General features: G+C 39.8%; 1 protein-coding gene across 2 annotated transcripts in view; it reads left to right on the top strand.

Annotated features, from left to right (window-relative positions):
- Positions 1-16,277, top strand: part of tbc1d2 (TBC1 domain family, member 2) — a 61,308-nt gene extending 45,031 nt beyond the window's left edge. For both annotated transcript variants that reach the window (XM_060915115.1, XM_060915114.1), the window contains exons 11-14: positions 6,612-6,732; positions 6,842-7,027; positions 14,652-14,773; positions 15,583-16,277. In XM_060915115.1, coding sequence (XP_060771098.1) covers positions 6,612-6,732; positions 6,842-7,027; positions 14,652-14,773; positions 15,583-15,784 — 631 coding nt within the window. In that variant the 3' untranslated portion in view covers positions 15,785-16,277. The remainder of the gene's footprint in view (positions 1-6,611; positions 6,733-6,841; positions 7,028-14,651; positions 14,774-15,582) is intronic.
- Positions 16,278-20,086: the final 3,809 nt, after the last annotated feature.

The raw sequence follows: 20,086 nt of genomic DNA, 5'->3' as shown, positions 1-20,086 counted from the left end.
TCCTGATTGCTATCAAAACAAAGAAAACTTCCGGCTTGATTATATCCGCATTTGAAAGAGGGCGCGCGCGTCTTTTGACAACGTTGGCAGATGTTGGTCACTTTGATTTCCGCTGTATGTTTTACTTCCGTCCTGCGATGTCTCGCACAGGTCTCAACGAATCTCGTTTATGGCCATTGCTTTGACATACGGACTGATACAGAGCATATTTCAAACACTCATAACTTGCTATAGCAGCGACACAATAGCTATCAATAATGCATTCCGCTATTTAATAAAATGAGATAAATAGAATTTTGATAATAAAAAAATTTGCCTTCAGTTCTCCTTTAAGACCTCAGGGAACTGTGTCAACTTGTGGAAAAGGGATATACAGTACCATGTCACCTTTAATGCTGAAGGTGGAGCTGACTAAGCACTTCGACTGTTAGTTATTATTTCATTGTTCTGCACTTTATTGACTTAAATGTATTCAAAATAGGGACAGTCACACAAAAGTGCAGTTGTGTACAAGTCACACAAAGAAGAAGTTGTTCATTTCCTAAATTTTATGATCAACAAGCATAAATAATTTCAATTTAAATCTGACCACAATTTTTTTACAAACTAGGAAGTGAAGTATGAAGACTTTAAACACAATGCATGGTTCACTGATTTAGCTTCTGGGCTGGAAAGATGAAGTATTAAAAAAAATACTAAAAAAACAGTGCAAAAATAAATATGATGTTGATTTATGATGATTATTATTATTATTATTATTATTATTATTATAAGGGGGTCTGTGATTTATTTATTTATTTATTTTAATAGACCCCTTGCACTGGTGTCACATTTACATTAGCAACCATCGCTACCCTTATCCTGGGGGACAAGCGAACTTTGTTTACATACTGAAGCCAAGAGAAAATGTCCGACATCTGTTGCTGTTGTCAGAAGGAAACTACAGCTAAAACAGCTCTACTACCAGATTATTTGGATAATCTTAGTCAGAAAGAAGCAAAGAAGAGATTAGAGTTTTTAAGTGGTTATGATCCGTACAAAATTCCTCGAAACGATTGAAGTGACAGTGCAGATTTGTGGCCTAGTGTTATCTACATAGATGTTGGAATGTACCTTTTTTCCCCAAAGAGTCCCGACACGGAATAACAGTTAAAAAACTACAAAAGCAAGAAAACCACCTTTGTGGAAAGAATTTTTCCCAACATCAGCTTTTGGGAACAGAATGCTGTGAAACCCAAATGGGCTGCGAAAATGCTTAGAACATTTTATCTACCATTGTTTGTTTCTTTCCCCTCCTTTCTATGTCCTGATATATTACAGGTATAACATTATTATTATCTCATTCTCATCTCATTATCTCTAGGCGCTTTATCCTTCTACAACAGGGCTATTCAAATACATTTGCAGGGGGGCCAAACTAGAAAATTACAAAATTTTTGAGGGCCGGACGGATAATTGACATAAAATTGATATCAGCTAAAGGCAATTAAAATATACTATACTAAGGTACATAATATATGAAATAAAATAAGGTACATTATTCTTTTCCTTTCCTTTATTATGAAAGCATTCAACACATTCAACAACATATTGTAATGATTACAACAAAAGCTTCCCTAAGTGCAAAACTGCAAATGCAAATACTGCATAAGACTTGGGGTGATGATAACACGTATACAGGTAGTCGTCGACTTACGACTGCGTTTGGCTACAACTGACCAGTCGTAAACCGATCTGGTCGTAAGTCGGCTTATGTTAAATGAACGTAAGTATATTGTGATGTGTAATGATATTGTAATCATATTAAAGTCTTATTTTATCAACATTTTCTTATTTCATTACCTTGGCTCATTATTTGGTTTAAGTCAAACACTGCATACTACACTGCATACAGTACAATTCGATTAATATGTGCAAAACAAAAAATACGAAATACAGGTGTGAAAAATAGAAAACATTTTAGTTTGAAACATACTGAAATACAAATGTAAAACATAGCAAAATACAAAATTTAGTGACCGCTGGCATCACTGGTGCTTGGCTGTGGGTCGTCTACGTCATCATCAGCTGTTGCAGCGCTCGGGCTGGCGGGAGGATTTGCTCGTTTCATAAACCAGGAGCTGGGGCGGAAACTGTATGACGGAGTGCGCGAGGGAGCGCGAGAGAGACTGCGCATGTGCGTGGAGCTGGGGCGGAAACTGTACGACGGAGTGCGCGAGGGAGCGCGAGAGAGACTGCGCATGTGCCTGGAGCTGGGGCGGAAACCGTATGACGGAGTGCGCGAGGGAGCGCGAGAGAGACTGCGCATGTGCGTGGAGCTGGGGCGGAAACTGTATGACGGAGTGCGCGAGGGAGCGCGAGAGAGACTGCGCATGTGCCTGGAGCTGGGGCGGAAACTGTATGATGGAGTGCGTGAGGGAGCGCGAGAGAGACTGCGCATGTGCGTGGAGCTGGGGCGGAAACTGTTGTACGCAGCGAGAGGCGTTGCCGGGAGCTGGGGCGGAAACTGTCGTACGCTCAGCTAGCTCAGCTGGGAAACACTTGCCAGTTATAACCAGACGGTCGTAAAGTCGATCGGTCGTAAGTCGCATAGGTCGTAAGTCGACGACTACCTGTATTGAGAAATATACACAGCTTTTACCCTTAAAACAGTAAACATAAGTAATAGCTTATATAACAAATTCAGACAATCAAAATAAAGCTGCCATAAGTGCAAACTGCAACTGCAGTTTCAAGTAGCAAATCTTATTTGGGGTGATAACAACATTCAAATATCCCTGAAATATACCTTTAAAACAGTACACATTAGGGTGCATCAGTTGCCCCCTAAAAATGAAAAGTTCCTCCGATCATGATGCATTTTTGTTCTTATGTTCCTTTTGGTAAGAAAACACACTGGGTGAAATATTTTGACAAAATTCAAAAGTTTAATGGTGGCACCAGGAGCTCAAAGTTTTGGAAAAAGCTGCTATTTTATGACTTTTATGACAAAATTTCGATCACTTTTCATGAAACATTATGGCACCTTATAGAGTATACCAAATATCTTAGATACACATTTTTAGTACATATTCTAAATATATTATCAAGCACAGTTTGAGTTTTAGCTGTTCATTGAATCATTGTTCAACTACTTTTAAACAATACAAATGTATTATGAATCACATTAATGCTTCTCAATCCCTTGCAAAGGTTCTTAACATGATCTCTGGCTCACAAGAAATCAATAAATGGAGTCCAACATTGTGATTCAAACCTTACGCGAAAACATAAAATAAGCGTTTTTTGGCAAAAAAACGAACCTCATGGTGCCACCATTAGACTTTTGAATATGGTCAAAGGTTTGGTGAAAAGGAACACCCAAACAAAAATACATCAGATTTTATGAAAGTGAGGGCAACTGATGCACCCTAGTACACATTTTAAAACAAGATCAACATTTCAAGTGTACAGTAAGTAAGTACAAATCTGCTAATTAAAACAATATGTGCTGTAAACTTACTCTTGATGAAAACTAACTACTAACAAGAATAGTCTCATCTCATTATCTCTAGCCGCTTTATCCTGTTCTACAGGGTCGCAGGCAAGCTGGAGCCTATCCCAGCTGACTACGGGCGAAAGGCGGGGTACACCCCGGACAAGTCGCCAGGTCATCACAGGGCTGACACATAGACACAGACAACCATTCACACTCACATTCACACCTACGGTCAATTTAGAGTCACCAGTTAACCTAACCTGCATGTCTTTGGACTGTGGGGGAAACCGGAGCACCCGGAGGAAACCCACGCGGACACGGGGAGAACATGCAAACTCCACACAGAAAGGCCCTTGCCGGCCACGGGGCTCGAACCCAGGACCTTCTTGCTGTGAGGCGACAGCGCTAACCACTACACCACCGTGCCGCCCTAACAAGAATAGTTTTTTTCCTTATTTAGTTTACCTTATTTATCAGTGAGAGTATGTGACTCAGTGGGAGAAGTGACAGCAATTTGCTCTTGCCATTTTAACATAATCTGGCTCATACTGTATGTGGTAAGTGCAATTCTCAGGCACTGGGATAACTTCTCATTGCTCAGGCAGCAACGTGCCTTTGTTTTGATTGCATTCATATGAGAAAAGCTAGACTCACATGTGTAGGTGGATCCAAACATTGTCAGTATCAGCACAGCCACTTTCTTAATTGTGGGGTATTTTGCCTGGCTAATATGGTTACACCAAAAGTCTATTGGACCTTCAGACTGCAAGTGCAGTTTCAAAGCAAGTGAAGACTGGATATCAATCATTTCTAGCTGAAGAGCACTCTCATCAATGTTAGGCATGATCTCTTTAACTTTTGCAATGAAGTTTGAGTCATGGTTTATTGAGAATGGATCGCGAGTAAACTGCATAACCTCCATTGGCAGACTAAAGCCCTGAAATCTCTCACTGAAGTTTTCAGTCAGTTTTGTCATGAATTCAATCATAGTTGACATGACGTGTGCCCCTGGCGTACTGCTCAAACATGTACGAAGGTGTGTAAAGTGCATCAACTTGTTTGTGGTTAGGTCAGACACAAAGACATTTAGCTTTGTTTTGAAAGCACACAATCTCTCAACCAAATCTGCAATACATTGCTCTCGCCCCTGTAACTCTGAATTTAGCGAGTTTAAGTGTCCAAAAATGTCACAGAGGAAGTGAACATGTGCCATAAACTGTTCATCAAGCATGCGTTCCAAGAAACGAGCCGCTTGTTTGTGTTTACATGTGCGAAGGAACAAAATAACCTCATTGCGGAGATCACAGAGACGATCCAAAAGTTTTCCTTTACTAAGCCACCGGACATCGCAATGAGCCAGTAAGTCAGCGTGCTCAGCAGAAGTCTCTTCAAGCAACAGACGGAAAAGACGATGCTGAAGGCTTGAGGTTGAGCGGATAAAGTTGACAATGCTTCACGCTGTACTCTTTGGCCACAGCTACGGATTCGTTGCACAATAAACACACAGGTCTATCGCTTGCCGTAGTTGGCAAAGTAAATAAGTACTTTTCAGTCCATTCGCTTTGAAATTTACGGTTTTCTCTGTCAACTTTGTGATGTTGCTTGGACAGCACCATGTTGCCACTGCTGTAGCTGCATGGACTGTGTCACATCGCGAGAATCGGCGAGAATGAGTGTTTGTCACCATGGAGACGACCTGTACCGTGGGCTGTGCTAGAGCGGTAGAGAAAGCTGTGCACCGCGGCAGATACGTAGATATGTTTTTTTTTTTTTTAAATCTGCCGCGGTCCGGGTTAAATTTCAATCGGGCCAATTTCGCCCCCGGGCTGCTATTTGAATAGGCCTGTTCTACAGGGTCACAGGCAAGCTGGAGCCTATCCCAGCTGACTACGGGCGAAAGGCGGGGTACACCCTGGACAAGTCGCCAGGTCATCACAGGGCTGACACATAGACACAGACAACCATTCACACTCACATTCACACCTACGGTCAATTTAGAGTCACCAGTTAACCTAACCTGCATGTCTTTGGACTGTGGGGGAAACCGGAGCACCCGGAGGAAACCCACGCGGACACGGGGAGAACATGCAAACTCCACACAGAAAGGTCCTCACCGGCCACGGGGCTCGAACCCGGACCTTCTTGCTGTGAGGTGATAGCGCTAACCACTACACCACCGTGCCGCCCATATTATATTATTATTAACCTCTGCCAAGCATGACGAAAAAGTGTCTTCGAAATCACCTTTAAGTACGTTTAATACAACAGATATACAAAACAATATATTTGTAAGTTTACAGTAGCAGAGAATAAAGAAATGGCATGGAATAAATAGGTCTAAAACATAACCTGCTTCAATGATAGATGGTAAAAACACATGAACTGCATGTTAGAAAGCAGAACAGAGGAGATGATGTGTATATTTTAGAGACGATATTATGCTAGAAGTAAACAACTGTAAAACCTCCACTGCCATTCAGTATATGCAAAAGTAAATATTCCTTTCATCCAAGCAAACCTAATAAAACTTGTCTTGAGCTTTGGCCACGCAGCTCATATTTCACCCAGCCCCATGCATTCATCCTAAATCCTGTTACTGTGTTTTTGCATTCTTCTGGCATTAAGCTTAGTTTAATGCATCTTGCTCAATTAAGCATAGAGAATTGTGTGTGTGTGTGTGTGTGTGTGTGTGTATGAGTACTGTAATAATTGTAAAAAATCAGCACTGGCTCACTACTGCTCCATAGTGGCCAGTATACACACAGCAGTCCTCAGTTCAGTAAAAGAAAGGAAATCCTGACATCTAGTGGTCTCCCTATGAAATACAACTGTACAACAGAATTGCACTTGTAAATGTTCATGTACCTTTTGTGTGCGTGTGTGTGTGTGTTACAAGTATTGTAATAATTGTAAAAATCAGCACTGGCTCACTACTGCTCCATAGTGGCCAGTACACACACAGCAGGCCTCAGTTCAGTAAAAGAAAGGAAATCCTGACATCTAGTGGTCACCCTATGAAATACAACTGTACAACAGAATTGCACTTGCAAATGTTCATGTACCTTTTGTGTGTGTGTGTGTGTGTGTGTGTGTGTGTGTGTGTGTGTGTGTGTGTGTGTGATATTGTCTTCAGACTGGCCGCTATTGCCCTGCTGGTGCTGCAGAGTGAGGAGGAGGCTTTCTGGTGTTTAGTGGCGATAGTGCAGTTCCTCATGCCTAAGGACTACTACACCAAAACTCTTCTGGGCTCTCAGGTACCAGTGTATAAAATAAAAACAAAATACTCCAATGCTTGTTGATGTCTATAAACAGTGTGTTCTGGTCACACACTCACACATGTTTCTTTTACATGTTCCAATGCAGGCAGACCAGCGTGTATTTAAAGACTTTATGGCGGAGAAGTTGCCACGGTTGGTGGCTCATTTAGAAGAATATAGTGTGGACGTGTCTCTTGCCACATTTAACTGGTTCCTGGTGGTGTTTGTGGAAAGTCTGCCAAGTGACATCCTGCTTAAAGTCTGGGATGCCTTCCTCTATGAAGGGAATAAGGTAGACTGTGATTTAAGCTTAACTCAACTATAAGGATATACAGTACAGTAAAAAGGTCGTGGCAGCTATCAGTTTGTAAAAACGGTTTGTAAAAATTATTAAGGCCCAGAAGAGAATAGTCCAACTCCAATTCCAAAAAAGTTGGGACGCTGTGTGAAGTGTAAATAAAAACAGAATGTGATGATTTGCAAATCATGGAAACCCTATATTTCATTGAAAATAGTACAAAGACAACATATCAAATGTTGAAACTGAGAAATTTTATTGTTATTTATTTCAGTTTCAACGTTTCATATGTTGTCTTTGTGCTATTTTCAATGAAATATAGGGTTTCCATAATTTGCAAATTATCGCATTCTGTTTTTATTTACAGCTCACACAGTGTCCCAACTTTTTTGGAATTGGGGTTGTATACCTAAAAAAAAAAAAAGGTCACAATATCACAATTAATCTTTAGCAGTTGATTTGCTGATAAGAGATCACTTTTTTGGTATGCTAAGTTTTTTTTTTAAAATTACATTTATTTATGCAAATAAAGTTTAGCGTAATTAAATATGCATTGATTTGCATACTAAAGTGTTTGTTTCATGAATATAAATGATTGATAAACTTAATATTCATATTCTGAATATATACAAAATAAGATTATTTCAGAAGAAAAAAAAAACAGTTTACAATGTGATTTTATGTGTTGCCACACGAGTGAATGTTGCTTATATGGTTTATAATAATTCCTATAAAGGAAGCTGGCATGTGCTGTATGTCAACATGATATATAAACAGACATATAAGGCACAAAACACACTTTTTAATGAAATGTTACTTGACATATTTGTGCCAAAGAGCAGAGAGCAGCCTTTCTCGAAGTCACTACATTTTTAAGATAATACCATTAGATATTTCTGATAATAAATATTTGTATTAATACCATATTAAAAAGATACAAAATAAATGCAGTTTATCCAGAATTGCATAAAGAATTTCTTTCAATTAAACAAAAAAGGTCCAGGAATCGGATTCAGTTGAATAAGCTATTGATCCACCTACAGTAGTGTAGTAGGTGTATTATTAGAAATGTTGGACTGCTAAAGGTTTTAACTGCACATTAACAAATATGATACCATAGGCTTATATGTACAATAAAAAGCAAAATTATTGGCACCCTTAGTAAAAATGGGTAGAAAGCTCATCTCATTATCTCTAGCCGCTTTATCCTGTTCTACAGGGTCGCGGGCAAGCTGGAGCCTATCCCAGCTGACTACGGGCGAAAGGTGGGGTACACCCTGGACAAGTCGCCAGGTCATCACAGGGCCGACACATAGACACAGACAACCATTCACACTCACATTCACACCTACGGTCAATTTAGAGTCACCAGTTAACCTAACCTGCATGTCTTTGGACTGTGGGGGAAACCGGAGCACCCGGAGGAAACCCACGCGGACACGGGGAGAACATGCAAACTCCACACAGAAAGGCCCTCGCCGGCCACGGGGCTCGAACCCGGACCTTCTTGCTGTGAGGCGACAGCGCTAACCACTACACCACCGTGCCGCCAGGTAGAAAGCTTTATGAAAAAATTTATTTGGGGTCGAAAACTTAATCTTCACTGAAATCTAACTTTTAATTAAAGTATGTTTATTCTAAGGAAATAAAAACCCTTATTAAACAAGTGTTGCCAGGCAAAACAAACCTCGTCCGGTAGCACTTATGATGAATATGAAGGAAGATATCGTGAAAAAAGTAGGTACCCTGTGGGTACATGTGGCTCACGGGCGATTGCTCTAAGACAACGAGGGAGGCTCAGCTTCCTCTAAAAATGACGAACATCGTGTAGGATGAATTGCGCTAGGCTTATGTTATAGCCGACCTTATAACATTGCTATTTCAGATCCAGAATCATAGAAATATATGTGCTCAACCCAACTACAGTGCGAAATCATTCCCTTATAACTTTTCCCAGTTCGCCTAATGTGTGCGTGAGTTTTTCCCCCTCGTGACAGCGCGATGCAGCCCAGCCTCAGTGCACTTCAATGGCATTTGGGAGCTCTGCGCTTTCAATATCAAAATGCAAGACGATTATTGGACAAATACTGCGAAAACGCCCGCCCACGGAGTCTCACGGACTCCCAGCCTCAGTGGACTTCAGTGGCATTCGGGAGCTCTGCGCTTTTCAATCTCAAAATGCAAGACGGTTATTGGACAAATACTGCGAAAATGCCCGCCCACGGAGTCCCAGCCTCACATGGGAGGGACATGGCAGTTTCCGTGAGGAGACTGGTGATTGGTGAAAGCGGCCGGATATTTTATTTGATTGACAGCTCGTTTCAAATATAGACAGGCAGCGGTGAATCTCAGTTCAGTCCCATGCGGATTCACAAGTGCTGTGGTGTATTGTAAGAGATCGCCTTACATTTCGATTTCATTCATTACATACGGTTTCTACCAGCTTTTTTAGTTTGTATATATTTTCATTGTAAATAAAGTGTAAATATAGTGTTGTCAAGTTTGCTATCTTAGTTCCAGAAATTTCGTTTATTTGAGGGATTGAACTTGAGGGGGCTAGTCAGCTAGCAAGAAAGCTGCGCACGGATGCCAAGCATTGCTGATTTAATTTTGGCGAAGCCATTTGCCAGTCTTCCTTTCGAGGAAAAAATTAAAATTAAAGAGCAGGGTAGACCAACGCCTCAAATTGACTTGGTGAAAAAGGTAGGGAATAATACTCGTTTCTTTCAGCTCTCCTAGTACGAGAAAGTGAATTGGCTAACAGCAAGTGACCCACATCAACAACAGTAAATAGGCTACTTTAGTAATATGTCATGGATGGACCAAAAATATAGAATCTATTTAAAATGTTTATGCTGAGTATATTATATTGGAATATATATTTTTCTGGATATGAATTAAACACAGCTACAATTTGGAAAACATTTTTAAACAAAAACACAGCCGAGAACATTTCACACTACAGACCTGGATTAAAAGTGAAGGGTTATCAAAATTGTCAATAAAACATTTCTCAGTCAAAATAAGTAAAATATAGGGAAAGTGTCATTGAATGAAATGTGTGGCACCCAGCTCTATGTTTGGCTCCCCAAGGTCAGTGCTTGTACCTATTCCAGAACACTCTGCTGTTACTGCTGAGGTTCCTGACAAAGAGCTGCTTTCAATAATGATCAATTTTTAAACAACATGCCACAATTTTAAAATATAAAATGTTAAAATATACACCCCCCCCCCCCCCCCCACACACACACACACACACACCACCATCATGTATATTGGACAGTAGGCTAATGGGCCAAAAGAACCTGTTATTTCACAGTTTGTGACCCTGCCAACAATCAGCCAGATCAGAGGCAAGAGTATGGGCAAAATTGATGTGTTTTTTCTTTTTTCTTTTAAAATCTGGAAATATCGTAACCGACCAGCCTCCCCTGTTTGAAAGACTACCAGCCACCACTGATGTGGCTACTGCTTAAAAATAAAATTGTTTTCTGATCCCATGTCCATACAGTAAATATAGCATATATATATTTACTCTATGAGGCAGCAGCCACAAAAATGAAGCGTAATCCAAAAATGAACAGTTTAAAAATCACAGAAGTAAAATTTACCAAGTGTCTGTACTTTATATTATTCTACTCTTACCTCTTACAGTTTTCGAAACTGAAACCTCTGAACCGACACTGACATACACACGCTGTCACCATGACCCAAACTCTTATTTCCCGGAAATGGCCTGGCACTAGAGCTCAGTGGAACATGCTTTCCCTCTGTAATAAGCATAAACCTGTCTGAAAGCAATTTCTTTAGTCTAGTCCATTTATTTTGAATGGTGAACTGAATTGTATACACTCACCGGCCACTGTAATCGGAACACGTGTACCATATGTGCATGCGCAATGTGCGATCGTTACACTCTTACATTCTTACAGCACGATGACGTAGTGGCTAGCGCCTCTATATGAGGCAGTAGACACAACAAAAATGATTTTGACCTTTTTGGTGACCTTGACCGGATGACCCCCAAAATGTTAGAGGATCTAGTTGAGACCAATGCCCATCTATCCTGAAAATTTCATGAAGATTGATCCAGCCGTTTTCCCGTAATATCATTTACAAAGAAACCCGACCAAAAACAATACCTCGCCCCCTGGTGGACTCCGTCCGGGGCAAGGTAAATATAATTTTTTTTTAAATCAAAACACACATGTTAAAATTATTGGCACCCCTGTATGTAGTGCATTATATAACCTCTCTTGTCCAGTACTGAGTCTTCTCATGCTTGCTTAAACACAGTGCAAATTAACCACAAATACAATACTGTGCAAAAGTCTTAGGCACCCTATTGTTTTTAGTACAAACTTTATTATAGATTTTTTTTATTCCTACATTATGGAACCAGTACAAAAACATTTTAGATTTCTAAACTTTAGTTTTCCAGCACAAAATTAAATGTTACAGAAAAAATGTCAGAAAAAAAAGCAGCATATTACATAATAGACCACTTTTCAGACAAAAACATAATGAAGGCTGCTGGGTTTTGCTGCAAAAATAAGAAGGAAGTGTGACAAAGCATCCAGAAGAACTGTGGCTGATTATGCAAGATGCTCAATAAAACCTACAGCTCAGTGCCTTATAAAACTGCAAACTGTACCTGAAATTAATAGTTTTTAAGCAAAAGCATTTTTAAATGTAGAAATATTTGAGTTCATTATTTTTGAAGGCATCTTTGCTCTACAGCATTTCACTGCATGTGCCTAAGACTTTTGCACAGCACTGTACATCTATGCATAATGTTATTTTTTACTCAACTTTACCAAGGGTGCAAAAATATCTCTAGCTGGCTCTGTATCACATTTTCAAGCTGTGATCCACACTGTCAGGGATATATGAAGAAAACAGACAGCCTGGTGTCTCCAACTGTGCACACTTTTTGTATATATATATATAAATAGATTTTTAGAAAAATCATTTTGCACCTAAGAATCCTGTTTCTGCGGAAACCCGACACTTTATGAAATTTGGACAGGAAGAGAACAGCCATAAGAGAAGTCAAAGCAAACCCTATACTTTAATTGTGCTTTATAAACAAGGTCACATATACACACACTTAAAATACTGTATATTCCTCTCACTTTACTGTATATATTCCTTTGTTTTCTTGTCGATCAAATAATCCATTGTTTCCTAGACAAGTACCTTCAAACATATTTCTCTCAGACCTGAGCACAGTGCTGTAGATATGTGTCGAAAGTTAAACTGGTGCTATAGAAATAATAAGCTTTATTTATACAGGGGACACACTTCAGCATAGCTGTTCTCCCAGGCGCCCCGATACAAAATAAAATACAAAATTATAATGAGTAAGACAATTGCAATTATTCACCATATGAGATACGATATCAAATGATTATAATATACAACAGTGAAAAAAATATATGTACTAGTGGGTATAGGTGACTCTATTAAAATATACGCACTAGTAGCTATACAGTGGTGCTTGAAAGTTTGTGAACCCTTTAGAATTTCCTATATTTCTGCATAAATATGACCTAAAACATCATCAGATTTTCACACAAGTCCTAAAAGTAGATAAAGAGAACCCAGTTAAACAAATGAGACAAAAATATTACACTTGGTCATTTATTTATTGAGGAAAATGATCCAATATTACATATCTGTGCGTGGCAAAAGTATGTGAACCTTTGCTTTCAGTATCTGGTGTGACCCCCTTGTGCAGCAATAACTGCAACTAAACGTTTCCGGTAACTGTTGATCAGTCCTGCACACCGGCTTGGAGGAATTTTAGCCCATTCCTCCATACAGAACAGCTTCAACTCTGGTATGTTGGTGGGTTTCCTCACATGAACTGCTCACTTCAGGTCCTTCCACAACATTTCAATTGGATTAAGGTCAGGACATTGACTTGGCCATTCCAAAACATTAACTTTATTCTTTTTTAACCATTCTTTGGTAGAACGACTTGTGTGTTGTTGTTTTGCTGCATGACCCACCTTCTCTTGAGATTCAGTTCATGGACAGATGTCCTGACATTTTCCTTTAGAATTTGCTGGTATAATTCAGAATTCATTGTTCCATCAATGATGGCAAGCCGTCCTGGCCCAGATGCAGCAAAACAGGCCCAAACCACAATACAACCACCACCATGTTTCACAGATGAGATAAGGTTCTTATGCTGGAATGCAGTGTTTTCCTTTCTCCAAACATAACGCTTCTCATTTAAACCAAAAAGTTCTATTTTGGTCTCACCTGTCCACAAAACATTTTTCCAATAGCCTTCTGGCTTGTCCATGTGATCTTTAGCAAACTGCAGATGAGCAGCAATGTTCTTTTTGGAGAGCAGTGGCTTTCTCCTTGCAACCCTGCCAAGCACACCATTGTTGTTCAGTGTTCTCCTGATGGTGGACTCATGAACATTAACATTAGCCAATGTGAGAGAGGCCTTCAGTTGCTTAAAAGTTACCCTGGGGTCCTTTGTGACTTTGCCGACTATTACACACCTTGCTCTTGGAGTGATCTTTGTTGGTCGATCACTCCTGGGGAGGGTAACAATGGTCTTGAATTTCCTCCATTTGTACACAATCTGTCTGACTGTAGATTGGTGGAGTCCAAACTCTTTAGAGATGGTTTTGTAACCTTTTCCAGCCTGATGAGCATCAACAACGCTTTTTCTGAGGTCCTCAGAAATCTCCTTTGTTCGTGCCATGATACACTTCCACAAACATGTGTTGTGAAGATCAGACTTTGATAGATCCCTGTTCTTTAAATAAAACAGGGTGCCCACTCACACCTGATTGTCATCCCATTGATTGAAAACACCTGACTCTCATTTCACCTTCAAATTAACTGCTAATCCTAGAGGTTCACATACTTTTGCCATTCACAGATATGTAATATTGGATCATTTTCCTCAATAAATAAATGACCAAGTATAATAATTTTTGTCTCATTTGTTTAACTGGGTTCTCTTTATCTACTTTTAGGACTTGTGTGAAAATCTGATGATGTTTTAGGTCATATTTATGCAGAAATATAGAAAATTCTAAAGGGTTCACAAACTTTCAAGCACCACTGTAGGTATAGGTAACTATATTGAAATATATGTACTAGTAGGTATAGGTGACTATTAAAATATATGTACTAATATGTATAAGGAACTTAAATTTAAAAATGTATATCATTAAGACGTCTCTTGAATATTTTAATTGAGTCTGAGTTCTGTATGTCTCGGGGGACAGGGTTCCACAGTTCTATACTTGTGTATTTAAGTGTGCGCTTTAAATAATTTGTTCTTGGATTAGGGGGAATGAGGTTGTCTTTCTGTCTTTTATTGTAACTGTGGAAATCAGATTGTCGCATATACTGTAGTTTGCGTCAATTCCCTGGAGTTCGTTGTTTAGGAACATTGTTTAGGAATAGAGAAACCTCCTGTCACCTAAAGAAGACAATACTGTACGTATAATGTATCAATCACTGAATTTGAGTCTATGAGCACAGTCGCTTAGATATAACTCGAGATAAACTATACCAACAGTGTGTGGTACATAGTGACATTGCCTTGTTACACTGTGGACTAACACGATTGATTCGTTTACAGGTGATATTTCGATATGCACTTGCCATCTTCAAATACAAAGAGGAGGACATCTTAAAGCTCCATGACAATGTGGAAATCTATCAGTACCTCCGCTTCTTTACCAAAACAGTCTCGGACAGCAGGTGAGGAATCACAATCCTATAAAAGTGATAGAAATGCCTTGTAATATGTTAAATAAACAAGTGTAAGGTGGAAAATTGCGGCGCTACAATTCAGCATCCAAGAAGACAATTACTGTAATAAGGTTCTTACACTGTATCTGTATCTTGAAACCTGTATTTCACTTTAAACTCCTCCTAGGTAAGGTTTATGTAGTTCCCTCAGCCTTAGGTGAACCAAGAGGATCTTTAAACATGCACTATTTGACCTCCGGATCGTGATTTATTCTAAGACTTGCTTCTGTCCTCGATAACCTTTTGCATTAGAGCACTAGACGGTGTTACTATTTTTGTCCTGAAGACAGACTGTTGTGTGTATAATTCACAAAGCTTGCACACAGCCTGGAGACGAACACACACCACATATGCATCACTTGTGATGAGTTTAAGGCCAGTCATGCGGTACGCTGTTCAGCTGTTGAGTCTTTAAAGACTCTTAGGCTATAAAAGTATCTATTTGGGTGGCACTTTGCAGCAGTGCAGTTTATTTTTATTTTATTTTTTCCCAAAAACTAGCTTCACAGAGGGAATATGGGAATGTCTTGGAATGCCATATGAGCAGTCTTGAACCAGCAGGAGAGATTTTGTTGTAGAAATGAGTATTGTTATCTGTGATCTGTTGCCACGCTTGAGGCATCAAGTACTTGTCTTTTAATCATCCAGAATCACTATTATTATAATTGAATAAACATTTTTAAAAAAAGGCAATGTTAGTTTTGCACACAGTTCTAACAGTTTTTGATCCTGCTTCCTGTTCCCTTCACCCATCACAGGAAGCTGACGAGCATCGCCTTCTGTGACTTGAACCCGTTCCGGATGAAGCATGTCAGGAATCGACGTGCTGTGCATCTGCAACGGCTGCAGGCTGAGCTCCATGAACTGGAGAAACTACAGAAAGAGTATAGTTCGGAGGACAACCAGCGCAAAGACAACGTCCTGGACCTCGTCCCCAGTGAAGAGGAGGATGATTCATAGACATTTAAACACTTAACTGTACAAAAAAATACACTGCACTTGCACAAAAAGCCAAAAGATCAGATAATATATAAGTATGTACAGTAAATGTATAATGCACACATACAACAATGAGGACCGCTGGTGTTCTGTGGAAGGGGTTTATCAGTAGATTGTGTTCCACTCGGTTTGATCAGAGACAGTGAAACAGTCAATGCTCTTATTCTGCTTTCACAAACAAAACAAAATTCCCCATGGCTTTAACAGACCGATCTGACAAATGCAAAATCTAAAGTGTCCTCTCAGTTAAATATGAGAAAGCCCAAAGATTCATGCACTGAACACAATACAACAGGTTGCAGCACTTTATTTACACTACCACTTCTTGTACAGCTAGCTCATTAAAACAAAAAGGAAAAGAAAAAATGTATACTTCAGCTAATAATAATAATTTTATACGGATGCACTTGTTTGTAAGAGATCAATATATTTTATAATAAACCAAATATGTTCATTTTGTGTGCTTTGTAAATCAATATTGTTCTGCACTTCTGCTTGGATTTCTTTTTTCCCCCTCATTTTTGAGGTTCAGTCAGGTTTTATCTTTAGGCCTTGCTCTTTTCTTCCTTCACATAATTAGTGACACAAAAAGATAAACATCAATCCTTACACACATTTACACATATAAAGCAAATCAACAAAACAAAAAAGAAAATTGACACATTATCCCTTTTTTAGTTAGTTCAAAGACACGAATCAAGTCATTTCGCTCAGAGAAAACGAGCTAAACTTAAATCAGTGGTTATACAGTTCATTAACAAAAAAAGTGGGCTATACTTTCATGCAAAAATGGCACTTTCTACAAATAGAATATTCTTAGGATTTCCCCATACTAGTCTTTCATTGAAAGCACAGTTTCCAAGATCTGGTATTGAGGGATGTCTTTTTTTTTTTGCTTTGTACAGTATCCTGAATAATTAAATAATGATAAATAAATATCATTTTGTATATTATACTGACACAACCATCCTTTGTATGTGTGTATATATATATATATATATGACATGAAATACAAATGGTCCCCATCATAAATTAATGATGGGGAGCCCTTTCAGCCCTCATATGGTGCCTGCGTCTCTGGTTCTCAGCTTGGTTTCACACAGGTGGCTCCCAGAACGTAGCTGGGATCACCAGGCTGGGCGGTCTAGGGTAGTCTGGTACCATGATTGAGTGTCGAGCCCGAAGAGGTGGAGGTCCTCTTTTACGCAGTCCTTCCACCTCTTATGGGGCCTCCCCCTGGACTGCTTCCCCTGTTTAAGCTCACTGAAAAGCAGCTGCTTGGGGATTCTGGTGTCGTCCATCCTGGAAACATGGCCAGCATGGTTTCAACTATGGCAGTGTTTGCACGTTGTAGGACTTCAGCATTGGTCACTCACTGCCATCACTTGATACTCAGAATCTGTCTGAGAGACCTTTGATGGAATACTTCAAGGCAGTGCACGTGGTGAGCTAGGGTGGACCATGTTTCGGATCCATACAGAAGTGATGGTAGAACTATGGCCTTATACACAGTCAGCTTGGTAGACTGTGTAAGACCTCTCCTGTCCCAACATCTGGATTGGAAAGCGGTGAAAGCTGCAGCGGCACGAGACACTCGATGTTGAATTTCTGAGTCCAGGGTTGCATCGTCAGACGTTACCTCCAAAGTATGTAAAAGTTTGAGCATGTTAATTGAATTAAATGACAAAAAAATGAACTTTTTCACAATAATGGGGGCAAGTGATCCTTGCCCCCATATACTAGTGCTTCTCAAAGAATTAGAATATAGTGAAAAAGTTCATTTTTTTGTAATTTAATTCAAAAAGGTAAACTTTCATATATTCTGTATTCATTACATGTAAAGTGAACTATTTCAAGCCTTTTTTTGTTTTAATTTTGATGATTATGGCTTATAGCTCATGAAAATCAGAAACCCAGTATCTTAAATTATTAGAATATTTCCTAAGATCAATCAGAAAAGGATTTACAATACATAAATGTCCAACTTCTGAAAAGTATGTTCATTTATACACTCAGCACTTGGTTGGGGCTCCTTTACCACGAATTACTGCATCAGTGCAGTGTGGCATGGAGGCGATCAGCCTGTGGCACTGCTGAGGTGTTACTGAAGCCCAGGTTACTTTGATAGCAGCCTTCAGCTTGTCTGTATTTTTGGGTCGGGTGTTTCTCATTTTTCTCTTGACAATATGCCATAGAGTCTCTCTGGGGCTCAGGTCAGGCAAGTTGGCCTATCAGTAATATCATGGTCAGCAAAGCATTTGGTAGTAGTTTTGGCACTGTGGGCAGGTTCCAAATCCTGCTGGAAAAGGAAATCAGCATCTCCATAAAGTTTGTCAGCAGATGGAAGCATGAAGTGCTCTAAAATCTGCTGGTAGATGGCTGCGTTGACTTTGGACTTGATAAAACACAGTGGACCAACAACAGCAGGTGACATGGCACCCCAAATCATCACAGACTGTGGAAACATCATACCGGACTTCAAAAACACACACATATATATATATATATATAGTGGGGCAAAAAAGTATTTAGTCAGCCACCAATTGTGCAAGTTCTCCCACTTAAAAAGATGAGAGAGGCCTGTGATTTTCGTCATATGTACACTTCAACTATGAGAGACAGAATGGGAGGAAAGAATCCAGGAAATCACATTGTAGGATTTTTAATGAATTAATTGGTAAATTCCTCGGTAAAATAAGTATTTGGTCACCTACAAACAAGCAAGATTTCTGGCTCTCACAGACCTGTAACTTCTTCTTTAAGAGGCTCCTCTGTCCTCCACTCGTTACCTGTATTAATGGCACCTGTTTGAACTCGTTATCAGTATAAAAGACACCTGTCCACAACCTCAAACAGTTACACTCCAAACTCCACTATGGCCAAGACCAAAGAGCTGTCAAAGGACACCAGAAACAAAATTGTAGACCTGCACCAGGCTGGGAAGACTGAATCTGCAATAGGTAAGCAGCTTGGTGTGAAGAAATCAACTGTGGGAGCAATTATTAGAAAATGGAAGACATACAAGACCACTGATAATCTCCCTCGATCTGGGGCTCCACGCAAGATCTCACCCCGTGGGGTCAAAATGATCACAAGAACGGTGAGCAAAAATCCCAGAACCACACAGGGGGACCTAGTGAATGACCTGCAGAGAGATGGGACCAAAGTAACAAAGGCTACCATCAGTAACACACTACGCCACCAGGGACTCAAATCCTGCAGTGCCAGACGTGTCCCCCTGCTTAAGCCAGTACATGTCCAGGCCCGTCTGAAGTTTGCTAGAGAGCATTTGGATGATCCAGAAGAGGATTGGGAGAATGTCATATGGTCAGATGAAACCAAAATAGAACTTTTTGGTAAAAACTCAACTTGTCGTGTTTGGAGGAGAAAGAATGCTGAGTTGCATCCAAAGAACACCATACCTACTGTGAAGCATGGGGGTGGAAACATCATGCTTTGGGGCTGTTTTTCTGCAAAGGGACCAGGACGACTGATCCGTGTAAAGGAAAGAATGAATGGTGCCATGTATCGTGAGATTTTGAGTGAAAACCTCCTTCCATCAGCAAGGGCATTGAAGATGAAACGTGGCTGGGTCTTTCAGCATGACAATGATCCCAAACACACCGCCCGGGCAACGAAGGAGTGGCTTCGTAAGAAGCATTTCAAGGTCCTGGAGTGGCCTAGCCAGTCTCCAGATCTCAACCCCATAGAAAATCTTTGGAGGGAGTTGAAAGTCCGTGTTGCCCAGCGACAGCCCCAAAACATCACTGCTCTAGAGGAGATCTGCATGGAGGAATGGGCCAAAATACCAGCAACAGTGTGTGAAAACCTTGTGAAGACTTACAGAAAACGTTTGACCTCTGTCATTGCCAACAAAGGGTATATAACAAAGTATTGAGATGAACTTTTGTTATTGACCAAATACTTATTTTCCACCATAATTTGCAAATAAATTCTTTAAAAATCAGACAATGTGATTTTCTGGATTTTTTTTCTCATTTTGTCTCTCATAGTTGAGGTATACCTATGATGAAAATCACAGGCCTCTCTCATCTTTTTAAGTGGGAGAACTTGCACAATTGGTGACTGACTAAATACTTTTTTGCCCCACTGTATATATATATACACACACACACACACACATATTAGTGAAATACGCCACTCGTATTTTTCATACGAACTACATCCGGGACATTGAGTAGCATATTTTCCAATATCCTCACTCGTGGATATCCTCACTCCTCACACATACAATATATATAG

The sequence above is a fragment of the Neoarius graeffei genome, chromosome 2, assembly GCF_027579695.1.
Source record: "Neoarius graeffei isolate fNeoGra1 chromosome 2, fNeoGra1.pri, whole genome shotgun sequence".
NCBI lineage: Eukaryota > Metazoa > Chordata > Actinopteri > Siluriformes > Ariidae > Neoarius > Neoarius graeffei.
This window is presented reverse-complemented; position numbering and strand designations above follow the sequence as displayed.